Source organism: Simochromis diagramma, unplaced genomic scaffold, assembly GCF_900408965.1.
Source record: "Simochromis diagramma unplaced genomic scaffold, fSimDia1.1 OVJJ01000343.1, whole genome shotgun sequence".
Lineage (NCBI taxonomy): Eukaryota > Metazoa > Chordata > Actinopteri > Cichliformes > Cichlidae > Simochromis > Simochromis diagramma.
In genome coordinates, this window is record NW_024386831.1 from 3,765,920 (window position 1) to 3,780,299 (window position 14,380).

The 14,380-nt window shown below is 40.4% G+C and overlaps 1 protein-coding gene across 1 annotated transcript in view; it reads left to right on the forward strand.

Moving 5' to 3' along the window:
• Nucleotides 1-14,380, forward strand: part of LOC120730942 (tensin-1-like) — a 188,789-nt gene that overhangs the window by 74,187 nt on the left and 100,222 nt on the right. Inside the window, 1 exon segment of the mRNA XM_040027565.1 lies at nt 4,940-4,977. Within this exon segment, the coding sequence (XP_039883499.1) occupies nt 4,940-4,977 (38 nt within the window).

A 14,380-nucleotide genomic window follows, 5' to 3' on the forward strand; every position in this document is an offset into this window, starting at 1 on the left:
GTTACCTAAGCATGATATTGCATGTTCTGACTGAGAGATTTCTGAAAAAATTCAAACGTACAGCTCTGCTATCACTTCCAACATAAATGAAGACAGGAAACTAAACAGCAGTGACGTTTATAGGGTTACTGAAGTTGGGCTAGCTGGTATATAATGATGTGCTACGTGATCGCTAGCGACACAGCTATGTTAGCATAACATAAACAGTGAAGCTGGAGGATGAACACTAACACTTTTCCACTTATAAAAGTTAACGTTAAGGTTCCTGATAGTTAGAGACAAATGCAATCGCATGGCAGGATGCTGTAAACGGACCAAACTTCAGTCAGGAGAACAACTGAGATAATCCATCCACAATACGAGGTTAGTCATTAATATACTGTAACAACATGGGAATAGAGCAGCTGCCAGAGAATTCAACATTAATGAATCAATGGTACAGAAGTGGAGGAAGCAAGAAGAATGAGTTTAATAAAGTTTGATTTATCTGACTGCTTTGTTTCGCTTAATGTGCCTTATAATCCTGTGCACCTTATGGTCCGAAAAATACGTACTGCACACTGCAGTTTAATGTTGCAAAGCACCTCTTTTTAACTTCAGTGGATATTATACATGGTTATGCTCAGGATATGTCAGCCCATTTCTACTGGAAATGCCTTTTGGTTAAACTTTCAGCAAGGAATTTGCATTTGCACTGTTACATTTTTATAAAGCTTTAATGTACATAAAAACCAGCTTCTTGTTTAAGTGAAAATAAATGGAAGGTTGTCTTTTTGCGCTAGTAATGTTGTGGAGTTGTATTTTGTCTCGCATCAATTATATCGTCAGTTATATCGTTATCGCAAATTTTCAAATATATATCGTGATAAATATTTTTGGCCATATCGCCCTGCTCTAGTCCTGAGAGTTGTTCAGTCACTTTGGTCTGCCACGACCACAACAACCAGTCGCAGTAGATGGCTGCCCCTCCCTGAGCCTCGTTTTGCCAGAGGTTTCTTCCTGTTAAAAGGGAGTTTTTCCTTTTCACTGTCACCCAAGTGCTTGTATATGATTGTTGGGGTTTTCTCTGTTTCCTCTCTATTATTGTAGGGTCTTTACCTTACAATATAAAGCACCTTGAGGCAACTCTTGTCGTGATTTGGCACTATATAAATTGAATTGTTTTTGGGGGTTTGTCCCCTGGATGTGTGGCCTTTAATGACTCACATAATTACAGGGTGGTTTATCATCTTTCAGGACTACATCCAGGGTGACACCTCCACTAAACTGTGACTCTCCATCAGGTTTTAGAACTGAAGAAGCCTGCACCAAAGGCAGCTGTCATCTTTTAAAGCATTTAAGACTAAAGGTAAAACATCAGGTGTTCTGGGCCTTGATGACTTGAGCCTCTCAGCAAATAACCATTGGCTTTACTGTCGGTGTCTGATGTTTAACTGTAGTGTCACATCATGTCTTAAAAATAAGATTCTTGAAAACAATGTTGAATAATCACTGACAGAACATTTACTGAAAAGCTGTGCGGGCGGCCATGATGATGTTCCTCAGTATCCTTCTTGAACTTCTCATATTCTTTTTCATTGATCATTTTTGAGAACAAAATGAAACGAACAAAAAACAAATGTCATTTTTGGGTGTATAAAACATCAAAATGTAATTCACCATGAGGGAGACTCAGACTCATGAGATCGCACTCTGGAGACCAGATGTTTTCCTACTGAGCTAACTGACCAACACACACACTCAGCCACACCATGACTGCTGACATCAGAGAGGCCACAGCAGTCCCAATAAGAGCACCATGTGTCACAGGATGAGATAGAAGATCATTTGCATGTATTTACGTGTAATTTACACATCGGAAACTTGATATTTAAACAAGAAAACAGCATCTGCTAATAACGGTCTTTAAAAAATAAACATTGTGTGACAGTTTGATCAAAACCATTTCATAACCAAATAAGTTTCAGTCAAATTAACTCTTAAAAAGAGACGTGTGCATTAACCTTCTTAAATGCACTGGTTCTCAAACTTATCTTGGCGGAAAAGAGTTCACACCCCTGCTTTTTTATCCAACATTAAAGATACCTGCTGCAAATTTAGCGGTATGTCATTGTTTTAGCATAACCTGCTTTAGAACCGACATTAGATATTGTTCATGCACGTTTAAAATAGATTTTTATATTGAAATTAAAAGATGACTTCTAACTAAACTAAGTGTGTTTGTTTAAAAGAAAAATGCTCAGTCTGAGCTTTTCTGGCAACCAGAGTAAGTCAGCTGTGAAGAATAGTACACAATAGGCGCCACTGCACCAACAAAGTCTTGTTTATCTCCTTAAATTCATAGTTTCCAGAAGCTTATCTGCTTGAAAACAGTAGTTTTCTCCCAATATGTTGGGGGAGAAGCTGCCCCTGAGTTCAAGTATCTTGGGATTTTATTCACGATGATGGAAAGGAGCTGGGCCAGTGGGTTGGTGCAGCATCTTCAGGAATGAAGGCGTTGTAGCAGACTGTCATGGTGAAAAGTGGGATAAGTTAAAAGGCAAAGCTTTTCCAGCTACCAGATCTATGTTCCAACCCTCACCTGTGGTCATGAGCGCTGGGTAACAACCAATAAGGCAAGGCTGCGAATACTAGCTGCCTCCTTTTAGAGGTTTTTCTGGGTTCATCCAACAGGTTCTTCCCTCAGTCTCACCTTCCACCTCTGGTCTTTTTACCTTTTATGTTGCAGATTTGTTTAAGCCTGTGCAAGTGCAAAACCATTCACTAGTTGAACTTGGCCAAGAAATGTCAAGATATGTCTTTCACACAAGCCTGAGAGAATTAGCATTTTATTAAGTCTTTCTGTGTTGTCTGTATGTACTAAACTGCTGGCCCCAGTGGAATATTGACTTGACATTCATAGAGTGCAGCTTATAAGAAGGAGGGTCACGCAGAGAAAACTCCACGTGGAACTAAAGGAGTGTTTCAGGGATATCCTGTATGATTAATCTGTATACATCAGAGAGAACATAGTGTTTAGGAAGCAAGAGTAGAGGAAGTATAGGGTTCAGGAAAACACTGCACTGCCACCATAACATAATACAAAACACACAATCTGACTCTCGCACAATGTCAGGACTGGCCACCTCCCAGTTTCATATCAATGACTTGACAACTATTCACAACAGATATTACAACTGCTTTGAAGAATGTGGCTCGAGACAGGAAGAAAAACTCATTACATAAGGCGTAGAGCGTTCCAGTAAAAGCATACAGCCTTCTCCTTTATTTGGAAAGCCTACACCTCGGCACGCTGAGCCGTGTTTTGGTTTTCTGTCCTTCGAGGGAAGCTGAGAATTTATGAGCCGCTGGTCCAGGTGCTCTCTCTTGTTGACCCTTATTGGTGGCCCAGTGGGAGTCCACAGAGAGGCCTTGAGGACAGAAGGGGAGCTGTGAAAACTGTGCAGAAATTCTATAGTTAAACAACTTCTTTAATCTTTGATGAAATTTTCGAGATCTGCTTTAACCATATACTGTACTGGTGCAGTGGCTATTTGAAGAGAGTGCAACTGAGGTTCTTTTTTTCATATCACCTGAATACATCTCATGCAATCAGTCATGTTTTAGAAAATGTTTAGAAAAGATGACATCTTGCTAAAAATAACAAATATGACTGATTTCGACGCTCTTGTGTGACACAAAAGATAACGGCTGTTTCATTCAGTATTCTGAATAAAGTTTGAGAGGCTTTAAAAAAATCCCAGAAGGTTCCTAGGAGAAAGAGCAAGGCTTATCTCTAGAAGGTGGTCTTAAAATCCAGGAGTAAACCAGGAAAAATTGGGGTACTGGTTGGAATGAAGCAGACAGACGTGGATTTTTATTGTAGCAAAAAAGGTGAGAGAATTAAAATGTTCAAGAAGTGGAAAGTTTCCAAAAACAGGAGGAAAATCTGTCCCTGATCTTTAAAACGGTGCCTAAGATTAATATTCTGGAGCAAGAAATTCAGGAAAATTGATTAATTACTCCAAAAAGCTGATTCTGTTAATCTGGACGTAGCGTTTTCAGTGGGAGAAACGTTTCGTCACTCATCCAGGTGACTTCTTCAGTTCAGCTGACTGCAGGTTTCCCCAACCTTATAAACAGTACATTTGCACAATGACTGAAACCAGCACCACTGAAGCTGGGACTGAAGAAGTCATTGGATGAGTGACGAAACGTCTCTCCCACTGGAAACGCTGCATCCAGATGAACAGAATCAACTTTTTGGGATTTCCTTTCCTGGATAATTGGGCATGCATCAAGACTGATCATTTGTTGTTTGGGACTAATGAGTAACCTAATATTTTCCAGCTGCAGACCTCGAGATAAATCAGATCTTTTAACTTCATGTGACAGTCGTGTGGTCAGTGCAGGAATCGATAACTGGAGGGTGGCCTGTCGCACAAATGCACAGACGGCTGAAACATCCTGACTCATTCATTGCACTGAAAGCTGTTTAGTCTGGGAGACGATGAGTACTGCAGACCAAACTCTCACAGTGGTTTCTTTATTATGTCCGGCTGAGTTTGTTTTGATGTGTATCTGTAGATTTTGAGATGCTTCAGTAAAAAGATCATCGCACTGGTGATGATTTCACTTTAAAAAGTTCATTTAACCGATGACACAGAGATGAGATCTCTCACTGTGTGTTATCCTTCACAGCAGTGAATTCTAAGCCTTTGCTGGGAGTGTGAGCTGCTGTGGCAGTATCAGCCTGCTAACAGCAGATGCTGTTTGACTTTGACCACAGTACAAACATTGTGGAATTTGAATATACCTCTTGCTTTTTCATGTCTTCTTGACAGCTGCTCAGCGTCATCACTCATAATGCAACACGCAGTCTGAATTTCTCCATAATGTTCAAAAGCTTTTTATGATCTGTGGAGTTAATTGGTTTTTCTCTCCTTTTCTCTTTTTCCAGTGTGCCGAATCGCATGCCACAAGAAATGTGAAGTCAAGGTAAGAGTCCTAAACAATTTGCACACATAAAAACCCATAAAGGAAGGCAGTGTCATGTTTGCTGATATTTGAATGTTATATTTAGTAATACCTTCATGCATCAAGTGAATATTGCTTTCCACATGAAGGAACATGAGAAGGGCTGAATGTTCTGTTTATTTGGAGCCATCTACTCTTTAAGATGTGCGTATGTGCACATATACATGCAGATGTTGAGATAGGTGGGGTTTGGGGGGAGTTTATGTTCTGCAGAAGAATCTTAAGAATGTCTAAACAAGGACTCTTTGTACCAGAATCTGTTTATGTTGGATGAGCTCTTGCGTCTTGGAGATCGTCCCCGTGTTCTAAAAATAAAAGACCTCTTGGTGGAGCTGGAGCTCGATTAATCATGTTGTGCGAAAGCAAAGAGCAAGAAAATGGGAGGGAAAACAAAGAGAAGCTGGAGTTCGTGCTGGATAATTAGAAAGGTACAGCATTCATTTAGGGTTTAGGGCAGGATTTGCACACATACAGCACATACCTAAACACACACCCCTCATCTGGTATCCATTATTGGAAATGGGTGCTAGTTGCCAGCGTTGCCCACTCTGTTTTACACACAGGAAATGCCAGGGGCGCAGGGCAGGCGGGCCACGCTGAATAAGAGGCGGTGGGTTCGGTGAACCATGTGAGGGAGGTCTCCAGTGGAACGTTATTAAACAAAATGGCTGAAATTATAAGACCTGCGTGTGATTCCTGTCTCACTGGTGACTGCGTTTCAATATTATAACCTTTACAAATGAGAGTGCCAGTTTCTTAGGATGGTTTAAAGTTTTAGTTCACCAAAGCTAGTGAGAGAGCAGGTGCAAGGGTTCAGGTTTAATTCCACAGCTCTAAACAACCTTTAAAATATAACACATCCACCATCACCCAATAGATAATGTAGCCAGTGACCTCTATGGAATAGTCTTACTGCTGTTTGAAAGAATGTGTGACCTTTATCAGTTTTTTGATTAATAAAATAATAAATTTAGGATCGTCAGAGAAAAATTCTCCCACTCCTACAGCTTCCTCGTGTTTATTAAGCGTCACAGACGGTCCAATCTAATGTTTCTTATTCCTCCGTCATTAGTAATAGACTGCTTTGCTCAAGAAAGTTATTTAGTCTTTTAGCTCATGTTGTTGTGCTACATTTATTTGCGCTCAGAGTGCTTCTGTGTAAAATCAGTTTTACTCTGGGCTGATATGAAGTTGGGGAAACGGGTGCATATGGGAATATGTGGCAATTTCACAGCTGATTCTAATTCTGACAATGAATTGTCATGCACTCAAACCTCTTCATGAATGACTTAGACTTTTTTAGTGGGCTTAAAGAAGCAATTTACTACAAATATGTCCAGTTAGGATCTGAGCCTCTTGTAGGGGGAGGTTAAAAACCTTTTGTGTGATTCTCTCTTAACCTTGGGTTAATAATGGTAGATGAGAATAGAGTGGGAGTGTGTGGGTCTGAAAAGTGAAGCATTACAGAAGAGTCTTAATGCATCCTGTTTAATAGCCAGTAGGGAGTATTGTGGTTAAAAATGACTTGCAGTTATATCAAAGTCTATGGGAAGCAGACCTTTCTTTGTTGTTTCATGGTGTCAGGCAATACTTTCAGGTCATATTAAACAGGCCGTTAAGTTTTATAAATTCTGGCTATTCTATAAGAAGATTTTCCAGCATATGCTCATGAGCATGTGGTTTCAAAGTCAGATCCACCCTTCATTCGACACATCCAAGTTGCTAATCTTGAAGCTTCAAAATGACACTTTACAAACCTGTGAGTGACACCAGTCCCTCTGTCCAGCTTTCCATTTATTCTGCTGTGTGCGCCTGTTAGCAATCATTAAATTAATCAATCTTTAGCATCTACAGGTAGCTGTCTAACTGACAGCTAGGTAGGTAGCTGGGGTGATGGTAGGGTTTCAGCAAGGTTACTGTAAACCTAAATTTCATGAAACCTGGTGGAGAGCTGGAGCTTCGGGGGAAAAAACACAATGTTACTAAAGGGAAAAAGAATAACATTAAATTCTGCTGTGGATCCAGATCTCTCACTTTAAAGTTGGTAAAGCATTGGTGTTGGTTAGCGATGAGCTTCTGACTTCCCTCATAATATGTACTTTGATCCAGAGTCATTTGAAAGGGCCTTATCGAGAAGAAATGTGTCGCTGAAACCTGCAGAAATTACCTCCTTTTTCTCCTTTGTTTTCCCTGCAGATCGTGCAATTTTTAAAGTGTGATGAATGGAAGTACACAGTACATGATAACGCTTGAATTTCAGGAAGCCAGAGGTCAAATTTGTTGGAGAAGCCTAGCAAACTGCCAGTGTCTATATATACAAACCTGCAACTTTCCATCTCCAAAAATCACAGCAGCATTTCCTTTTCTAAACATTTCAGCTAAAAATGTCAAGGCTTTGGCAGGAAGCAATTTGCTAAAAAGCCTGAGATGAAAAACAAGGGAGTGACCGCGACAGGGTCAAGCATGATAACTATCGGCACTCAGTCAGGCCTGCGAGACCACTGGCTACATTTTTATGACTTATTTATTTTAAAATCCAGCTAAAGCTCTTTTCTGCGACCTGTCAGCCATATATGATCTGAAATGTTAGGAATCTGAGCGCTCGAAAATAACTCGGAGGTAGGACAGTTCTCGTAAGTACACGTTACAATTATAAATCTCCATCTGGAGATAAGAATAATATACAGCCCATATTTAACCGGGCAGCAAACAAATGGTCACAAAACGCCTCCCCACCTTCATGCCTGTTTACTCACAGCTGGATGTGAAAAATGTGTTAAATCTTGTCAGTAAAATTTTGCTTCTGGGTGATGACAGGAAAGAGCCAAAAACATCACATAGGGTGATCCTGAAAGTGAACATGAATAAGTTTGCATAAAGTGATGGTATCTTTCCATTTTTCAGGCTAATTTACAAGTCTCCCTTCTTTATGCACAGTCTCCTTTGTATATATAATATATATATACTTCCTTACAAAAACAGAGAGGCTGGATTTCTGGGACTTTCGTGCCAACTTGCTGTGAAAGCGCTGAGGAAAGGTAAAACCTCAAACTGCTTAGGCACTAATTTCAGTCTAAAGGCATGGGGCTTGTATGCCGTCCACCCTGCCCAGCAGTTAAATAACAACATGAGTGCATTCAGACTTCAGTTCTAATTAAAATATATTTATTTTTCCCTTTTAGTTAACCTTACAGGGTATTGTGCCAAGAAAACACTGCTGAAAATCGGTTCAGGACACCATCTTTCCAAAAAAGACTTCATCCTAGTAAGGACTACTTTCTGCTGGGGTTTAATACACGTGACGTTGAAGGTGTGAAGTTAGAAAGAATTTAACCTCAACTAGAGTTATCAAGATCAAATTCAGGGCTGTCAGTCTTCCTTTACCTGAATCAAGGTAGTTATTAAAATATTGTTTTGTTTGCCCAGTGTTTACTCCTCAGGAGATTACACATTGATGTGAAAGAGGTAGTGTTGATACCATATAGCCATCCGCAAGCACGGACAGGTCTAGAGCAACAGATTTCTCTCAAGAGCAAACTGTAACCCTAAATAAATGTGAGGAAAATAAAAATAGCGGTCAAATCCAAGAAGGATGTTGGTTAAAAACATAAATGATAAGAATAGGCTAATAAGGACAGTAGCCTTGTCATTGCCTGGCCCTAATTACAATCAGTATTTAATTAACTTTGAGTTTATTTAACACCAATTCACAATAACAGTTTGCTCAAAGTGCTTTACATTGTAAGATAAACTCAACAAACAGAGAAAGAGAAGCCCAGCATTTCCCCAAGGTCCCCTCTGATCAAGGACTTGGAAAAAAGTGGTGAGGAAGAACTCCCTTTTAACAGGAAGAGACCTCCAGCAGACCCAGGTTTGGGAATGAGCAGCCACCTGCAAATCCTATATAAATACAGGAAGAGATTCGCTCACTGTGCATTATTTTGTCACTAATGGTTGGTTGCTAGTAGACAATCTACTAGTGTAATTACTACTCCTTTGTGCTATATGTCAATCAACAGCACTCTTCACTTTCATTGGTAGTTGCTTTAATTTTTTTGACATTTTTTGAGTTGAGACAATATTAACTCTTGACCTGCCAGTACTTGCTTTGCTTTGGGTGGTCTCTTGTTGTTGGGACATCACCAGCAGTCACTATCTGTGTGGACGCCCCTTAAGGCTGCTTTATGATCAGTCTACAAAGGTCTATAGAAAAGAAGTCAAGCAAGGAATGGAATTGCTTTCACTTAAAATCTGTATCTCTATTGACAGTAGTCACTAAAAGGCAAAGATCCTCTATGTACACCAAACATTGTGCTGTTTCCTTACCTTTTGAACATACCTGAGCTAACATGATTTAGTAGTGCGGGGTAATTCTGAAGCTATGCTTAAAATCATGAAGTTACTTCTATTAAGGAGCTACTTCACTTTATAGTTCAGAAATGAACTGCAGTGTCCTTGCTCATAGTAATAAAGGAACCTGCCATTCTGTGTATTTGTGTGGCTTCAAATATAGTATTTGGTGTATGTTGTGTTATACAGCTGAGCTGTCCAGTCGAAGTTATTTGGTTTCTCTGATCCTTGCATGTCAAGCGTGTTTTGAGAAGGAAACCACCGTGTTCCACCATTAATCAGGAGCAACGTGGAAGAGCGTATCATCTCTCCGCCTCTCTGTCTGCTGGTGTTTTCGTTCCGCTTCTCTGAAATGATGAAGCACTTGTTTTGTCAGCTCCTGAAATTCTCAGAGCGCATGCTTTGAAACTGTGGAGAGAACTCGTACGTTTCTTTGTGCTGGCTCGCTTCCACTTTGTGCTTTTGTTATTTCAGATTTGTTGTTTGTGACCCTTTTAGTTCCTTTCACTGAGCACATCATGTTGCAGTTTGAGCTCTGTTGTTGCTGCTTGGAACTTCCTGATGGATGTGCCCTCATTCGGCTCATCAGGTTTGCCAAGTGAAAAGCTGCAAATTGCCCCCTTTGTTTCATGAAAGTTGCAACATTATTACTAACACTTGATCCCTTTCCCATTCATCAAGCTTAAATTGTGTTACTGAGCATTTCAGAGTATAAATCTATTGAAATAATTGTCAATGATAATAAAACCAGTAGGTTCACTTGCAGAATTGAGCCTCTTACATAAATATTCTCCTTTCCAGGAAGTTTCTGGATCTTACTACAAACCACTGAGTTCAATAGTCATTCTGGCACCGTCTGCCTGTCAGTAGCTACCGTTTCCCGACATTTTTAACATTTCTGAGCGATCACCTGGAGATATAAAGTTCTTGGTGCGGCTACAAATAAGACAAACAGTCTACCTTGTATTATTTATCGCTTCCAAATCTTTGACACATCCAAACACCTGTATCCACACATGTGAGATGCATTTTTGAGAGAGATCGTCAGGTCTGCAGCTGGCCTTCTCACCTGGAGAACAATGTTTGCATCGATAACTGTGAAATTCTGGAGCAGTTATCTGGTTAGCAGCTATCTGGGCACTTGTTTCAGCGGTAAAACCTGGATTCATATTCAATAGCTTGTTCTTTTGTTGACCTCTTTTTCTGTTTTTTAGATGATTTTGAGATTATTGTTATTTTGATTATGCGGTTGGTTGTTTAATGAATCCTCAGAGCCCACACCCAATAAATCAAAAACAAATCTGTTCTATATGGATATGGATGAACTGTTTTCAACCATGAATCCAGGTAATGAGGTCTGGATGTTGTACAGATCTGATTTTCTGGACGTTGTCCAGATGTGGCCTTTCACATATGAGGCAGACAGCTGGAGATTGATGGTCATGAGGTGGCGCCTGTGCCGATCAAGCAGGAGGCAGGACACGACGCACATCAGCGCACACTCGCTGTCTGTTAATTGTCTGAATGTATGAATCAGTGAAAGGTCAGGGCTGCAGTGCATGTGTGAAATGGCTAAGGTGTGATGGTCCAACACTTGGGTTCAAGGCGAAAACTCTGTTAGCTGTAGAAACATCTGGCATGAAGTTGACGCTCCCCAGAGGGTTGATCCTACCTACTCTGGTTAGTGAGTATCATTTGGTTCAAAGCACCACTATGTCCTATCCATCCATCTTTTAGAGGAGAGGTGGGGTAAACCCTGGACAGGGTCATCACAGGGTTCACATATAGTTAGACACCTACAGCCAATTCGGACTCCCCTATTACCCAACACACATTTGAACTGTTGGAGGCATACCTGGATCCATCTTTCATACTGTCTACTTCAGGAAGAAGTTGACCAAAGGAGAAAACCAGCAGTGCCTTTACATACAAATTCATTTAAAGTCACTGATTCATTTTGTTTCCCCAGCCCAGTGTATCCATGATTTAAACTTTGGAGATTATTCCACACTGTGCCAGAAGACAGAAAGAAGAAGATTCATCCCAGAATGACCCACTGCTCCCATGTGTCTTTGCAGCCAGTCTCTATTGACACACAAGCCTTTATTTAGTTTGCATTTTTTCCCTCTTGCCCTCGAGCCTCATCCTCTCTCGTGTAGCGCTTGCTTCAGCAGTCGCAGCAGCTGTCAGGATCATTTGGCTTGATTAACCTTGACTACTGTTCCAGTAACTTCCTGTAGATACCACACATTGCCACAGCGCTGATTTATCACACAGGCAGAAACTGTGATGTGTCACCACAACTGAGCCCCAGCAAAGGTTTTTCATATTCAAAGACTGTAACACAGTCTCTGTAGCAGTTTCACCTTTAATTTCTCTTATAAATTCATGTTTCTGTTAAGACACATAATATAACAGGTTCTTTGATCATTTAAATAAATTGAGTCATCATCAGGAAATTTATATTATTTATGGCGCTCAACCCCCTCGATGTAGAAAAGGCCTTGATGCTCTTAGTTCTGCATTGCTTTCGTTCTAATGGATAAACAAGGCATTCAAAGAAAGGGGGGAAAAAATACATATTGTGCTTTTGCTGTAAGACATTACATAAGTCCAAGTTTGGGGAGGTTTCAAAGCATTGCATTGAACCCCTTTGACAACATTAACAGCTTCCTTCATTTTGCATGTTGTGTTGGCCGTGCAGAGAGTGAGAAATGGAAGTTAAAGTAGGAGAGGGGCTGACCCTCTGTTAAGAAAACAAACGGAAGAGGCCGTGTCAGAGTTGTATAATTGTTACACACTTAGCGCGCCAACCAGTTAGAGCAAACACACAATGGTGGGCTCATGACCATAATATTCCTGTATTGGTCATGGTATCTGCACCTACTTTAAAAAAAAAAAAAAAAACAACAAAAAGAAAACAACAGCTCCTCGTCTGATCAAATGCAGAGCCAGCCAGCAGCTCTGAGGCTAATTGAATTAGCAGTCACAGGACAGAACACATGCTCGCTACTCTGTTCTCCTCCTTATGACCGCAAACGTTTGCAGGAACACAACAACAGCTCAATCATGGGATAAATCATATGGCTTCTAATTTGAGTGCATTTTTTGTATAAGGAGCGATGTTTTCTGGGTTTAATTTCATTGCGATTTCGACTTAATTTTATATCATGAGGATGAAAATAATCGACTAAGTAAACATTTTTACTACAATTCAGTATTTGTCAAGACATGTTGAACTTTAGCAAGTATGCAGTTTCTGATTGCTCCCACGTGAAAATATTTAAGGCAAATGTCTGAAATTTTATGCAAAGTGAGTGTCGTCCTTGCTACATGTGCTACCTCCTGCTGTGTGCTACAGATGTGAACAGAATTAATAGAGCCTCCGTGAAATTTAAAGGCTTTGTCAAGTGCTTTTCTGACATAGCATTTCTAAAATAGTTTTCTTTAGAAAGCATAAATAATTTTTGTTTGCACATAATAACAGAATTATTTCAGACATAAAACTATCAGGGTTAATATAATTAGCCCCCTGAAAATGGACTTTATTATCGAATAATAGCACAAACCACTGATGTGCAGTGATGTGATTTAACTTTGTAATGCTCAAGGCTTATAAAATTGAGTTAAAACTGAGGATTATCTTCTAATTTGCACACAGTATAAAAACTTCAGAGAGGGTTTGGGCTGTCACATGAAAAAGCATCATGTCAAGAACGAAATTAATCAGTTTAGACTTGAGAAAAATAATGTTTGATGCTCTCGAACCAGGAGATTGATATACAAAGTTGCACAGTACAGACAAGCCTTGCAGGTGGGAAAATAAAATTTTAAAGACTCTAAAAGGAAAACTAGTGAGTGATGTGTTAAAAGACCCCAAAACAACGGCCAACATACTAGTCAATGACTCAGCCAAGTCAGCTAAGCTATATAGATGATCCTTTATACAGTATTTTTTATACAGTAAGTTTCATCCAGATAGATAAACACACGTAGGAAGACCTACAAACATACGCTGCAGTCATTATAGTAAGATGAAAAAAATAAATATGCGACTTTAACTTTGACTGTCAAACAAAAGAAATAAAAATGGACCTACAGTCACAATCATCTGTCATTTCTCCTTGTTCATGTGCATAAACTAACGGCTTACACAAGGACCATGGGCTTACGGCCATGTATTTAGTAAGCGCATGTTAGCGACATGTGCATAGATACAGCAGAGAAAACAAACAGGAACGCCCAGCTTTAGCATGATGGAGTAATCAAGAGCTGTGGGAAAGAATGTCAACAACGTGCCAAGTGCACGAAGGAGACGCGGATGGAAGAAGTGAGTGAGAAGGATGAATGTGCTTAAGATCAATTAGAAAAAAAATTCCACACTTTCATTTCATTGCCCTTCTTGTACAGAGGAAGAACTGCTGAGCATGCACCATCTCTCCCGGAGTTTCTAATCGTCTCTGAGTGCTACAACAGCTGTGAGTGTTGAGGGTTTTTTTTCGGAGGAGCCTTCTTTATTACGTGCTCAAGGAGTTTGGAGACTTTGTTCTGTTCAAGTTCCCCACCCTTACATCTGCAGCCTGTCCTTTGGTTCAAGGCAACAGCTTTTCCATCCCATGTCAGCTCCTGCTGCCTAATCATGACCATCCAGTAGAAAAATCCATGTTAAATCTGGTCTGTAAGCTGCGAGGGCGTTGCCGAAGCGTTCCACCGGGCGCTGGGGGACCGAGAGCCTGACGCTCGCCCCTGACGTTGCTTGGGAAAGCCTGAGTCAGACTCATGAAACTGGACCTCACCCAGAGTGTTCTCTCCCGCTCTGTGTTCCTCTCTGTAGCCCTACTGTGTACTATTTTGTTTTTTCTTTTCTACGTTTTTCTTTCTCTATCCTCCTCTTTTTCTTCCCCCATCGTTCACTGATGAAGGCACTGATTCCCCCCCATTGTTGCTCCTTTGCTTATCAGTCGGTGTGAGGACCACACATGGTGAAAAAGTGATTGGTGCGTTCATTCTTTCA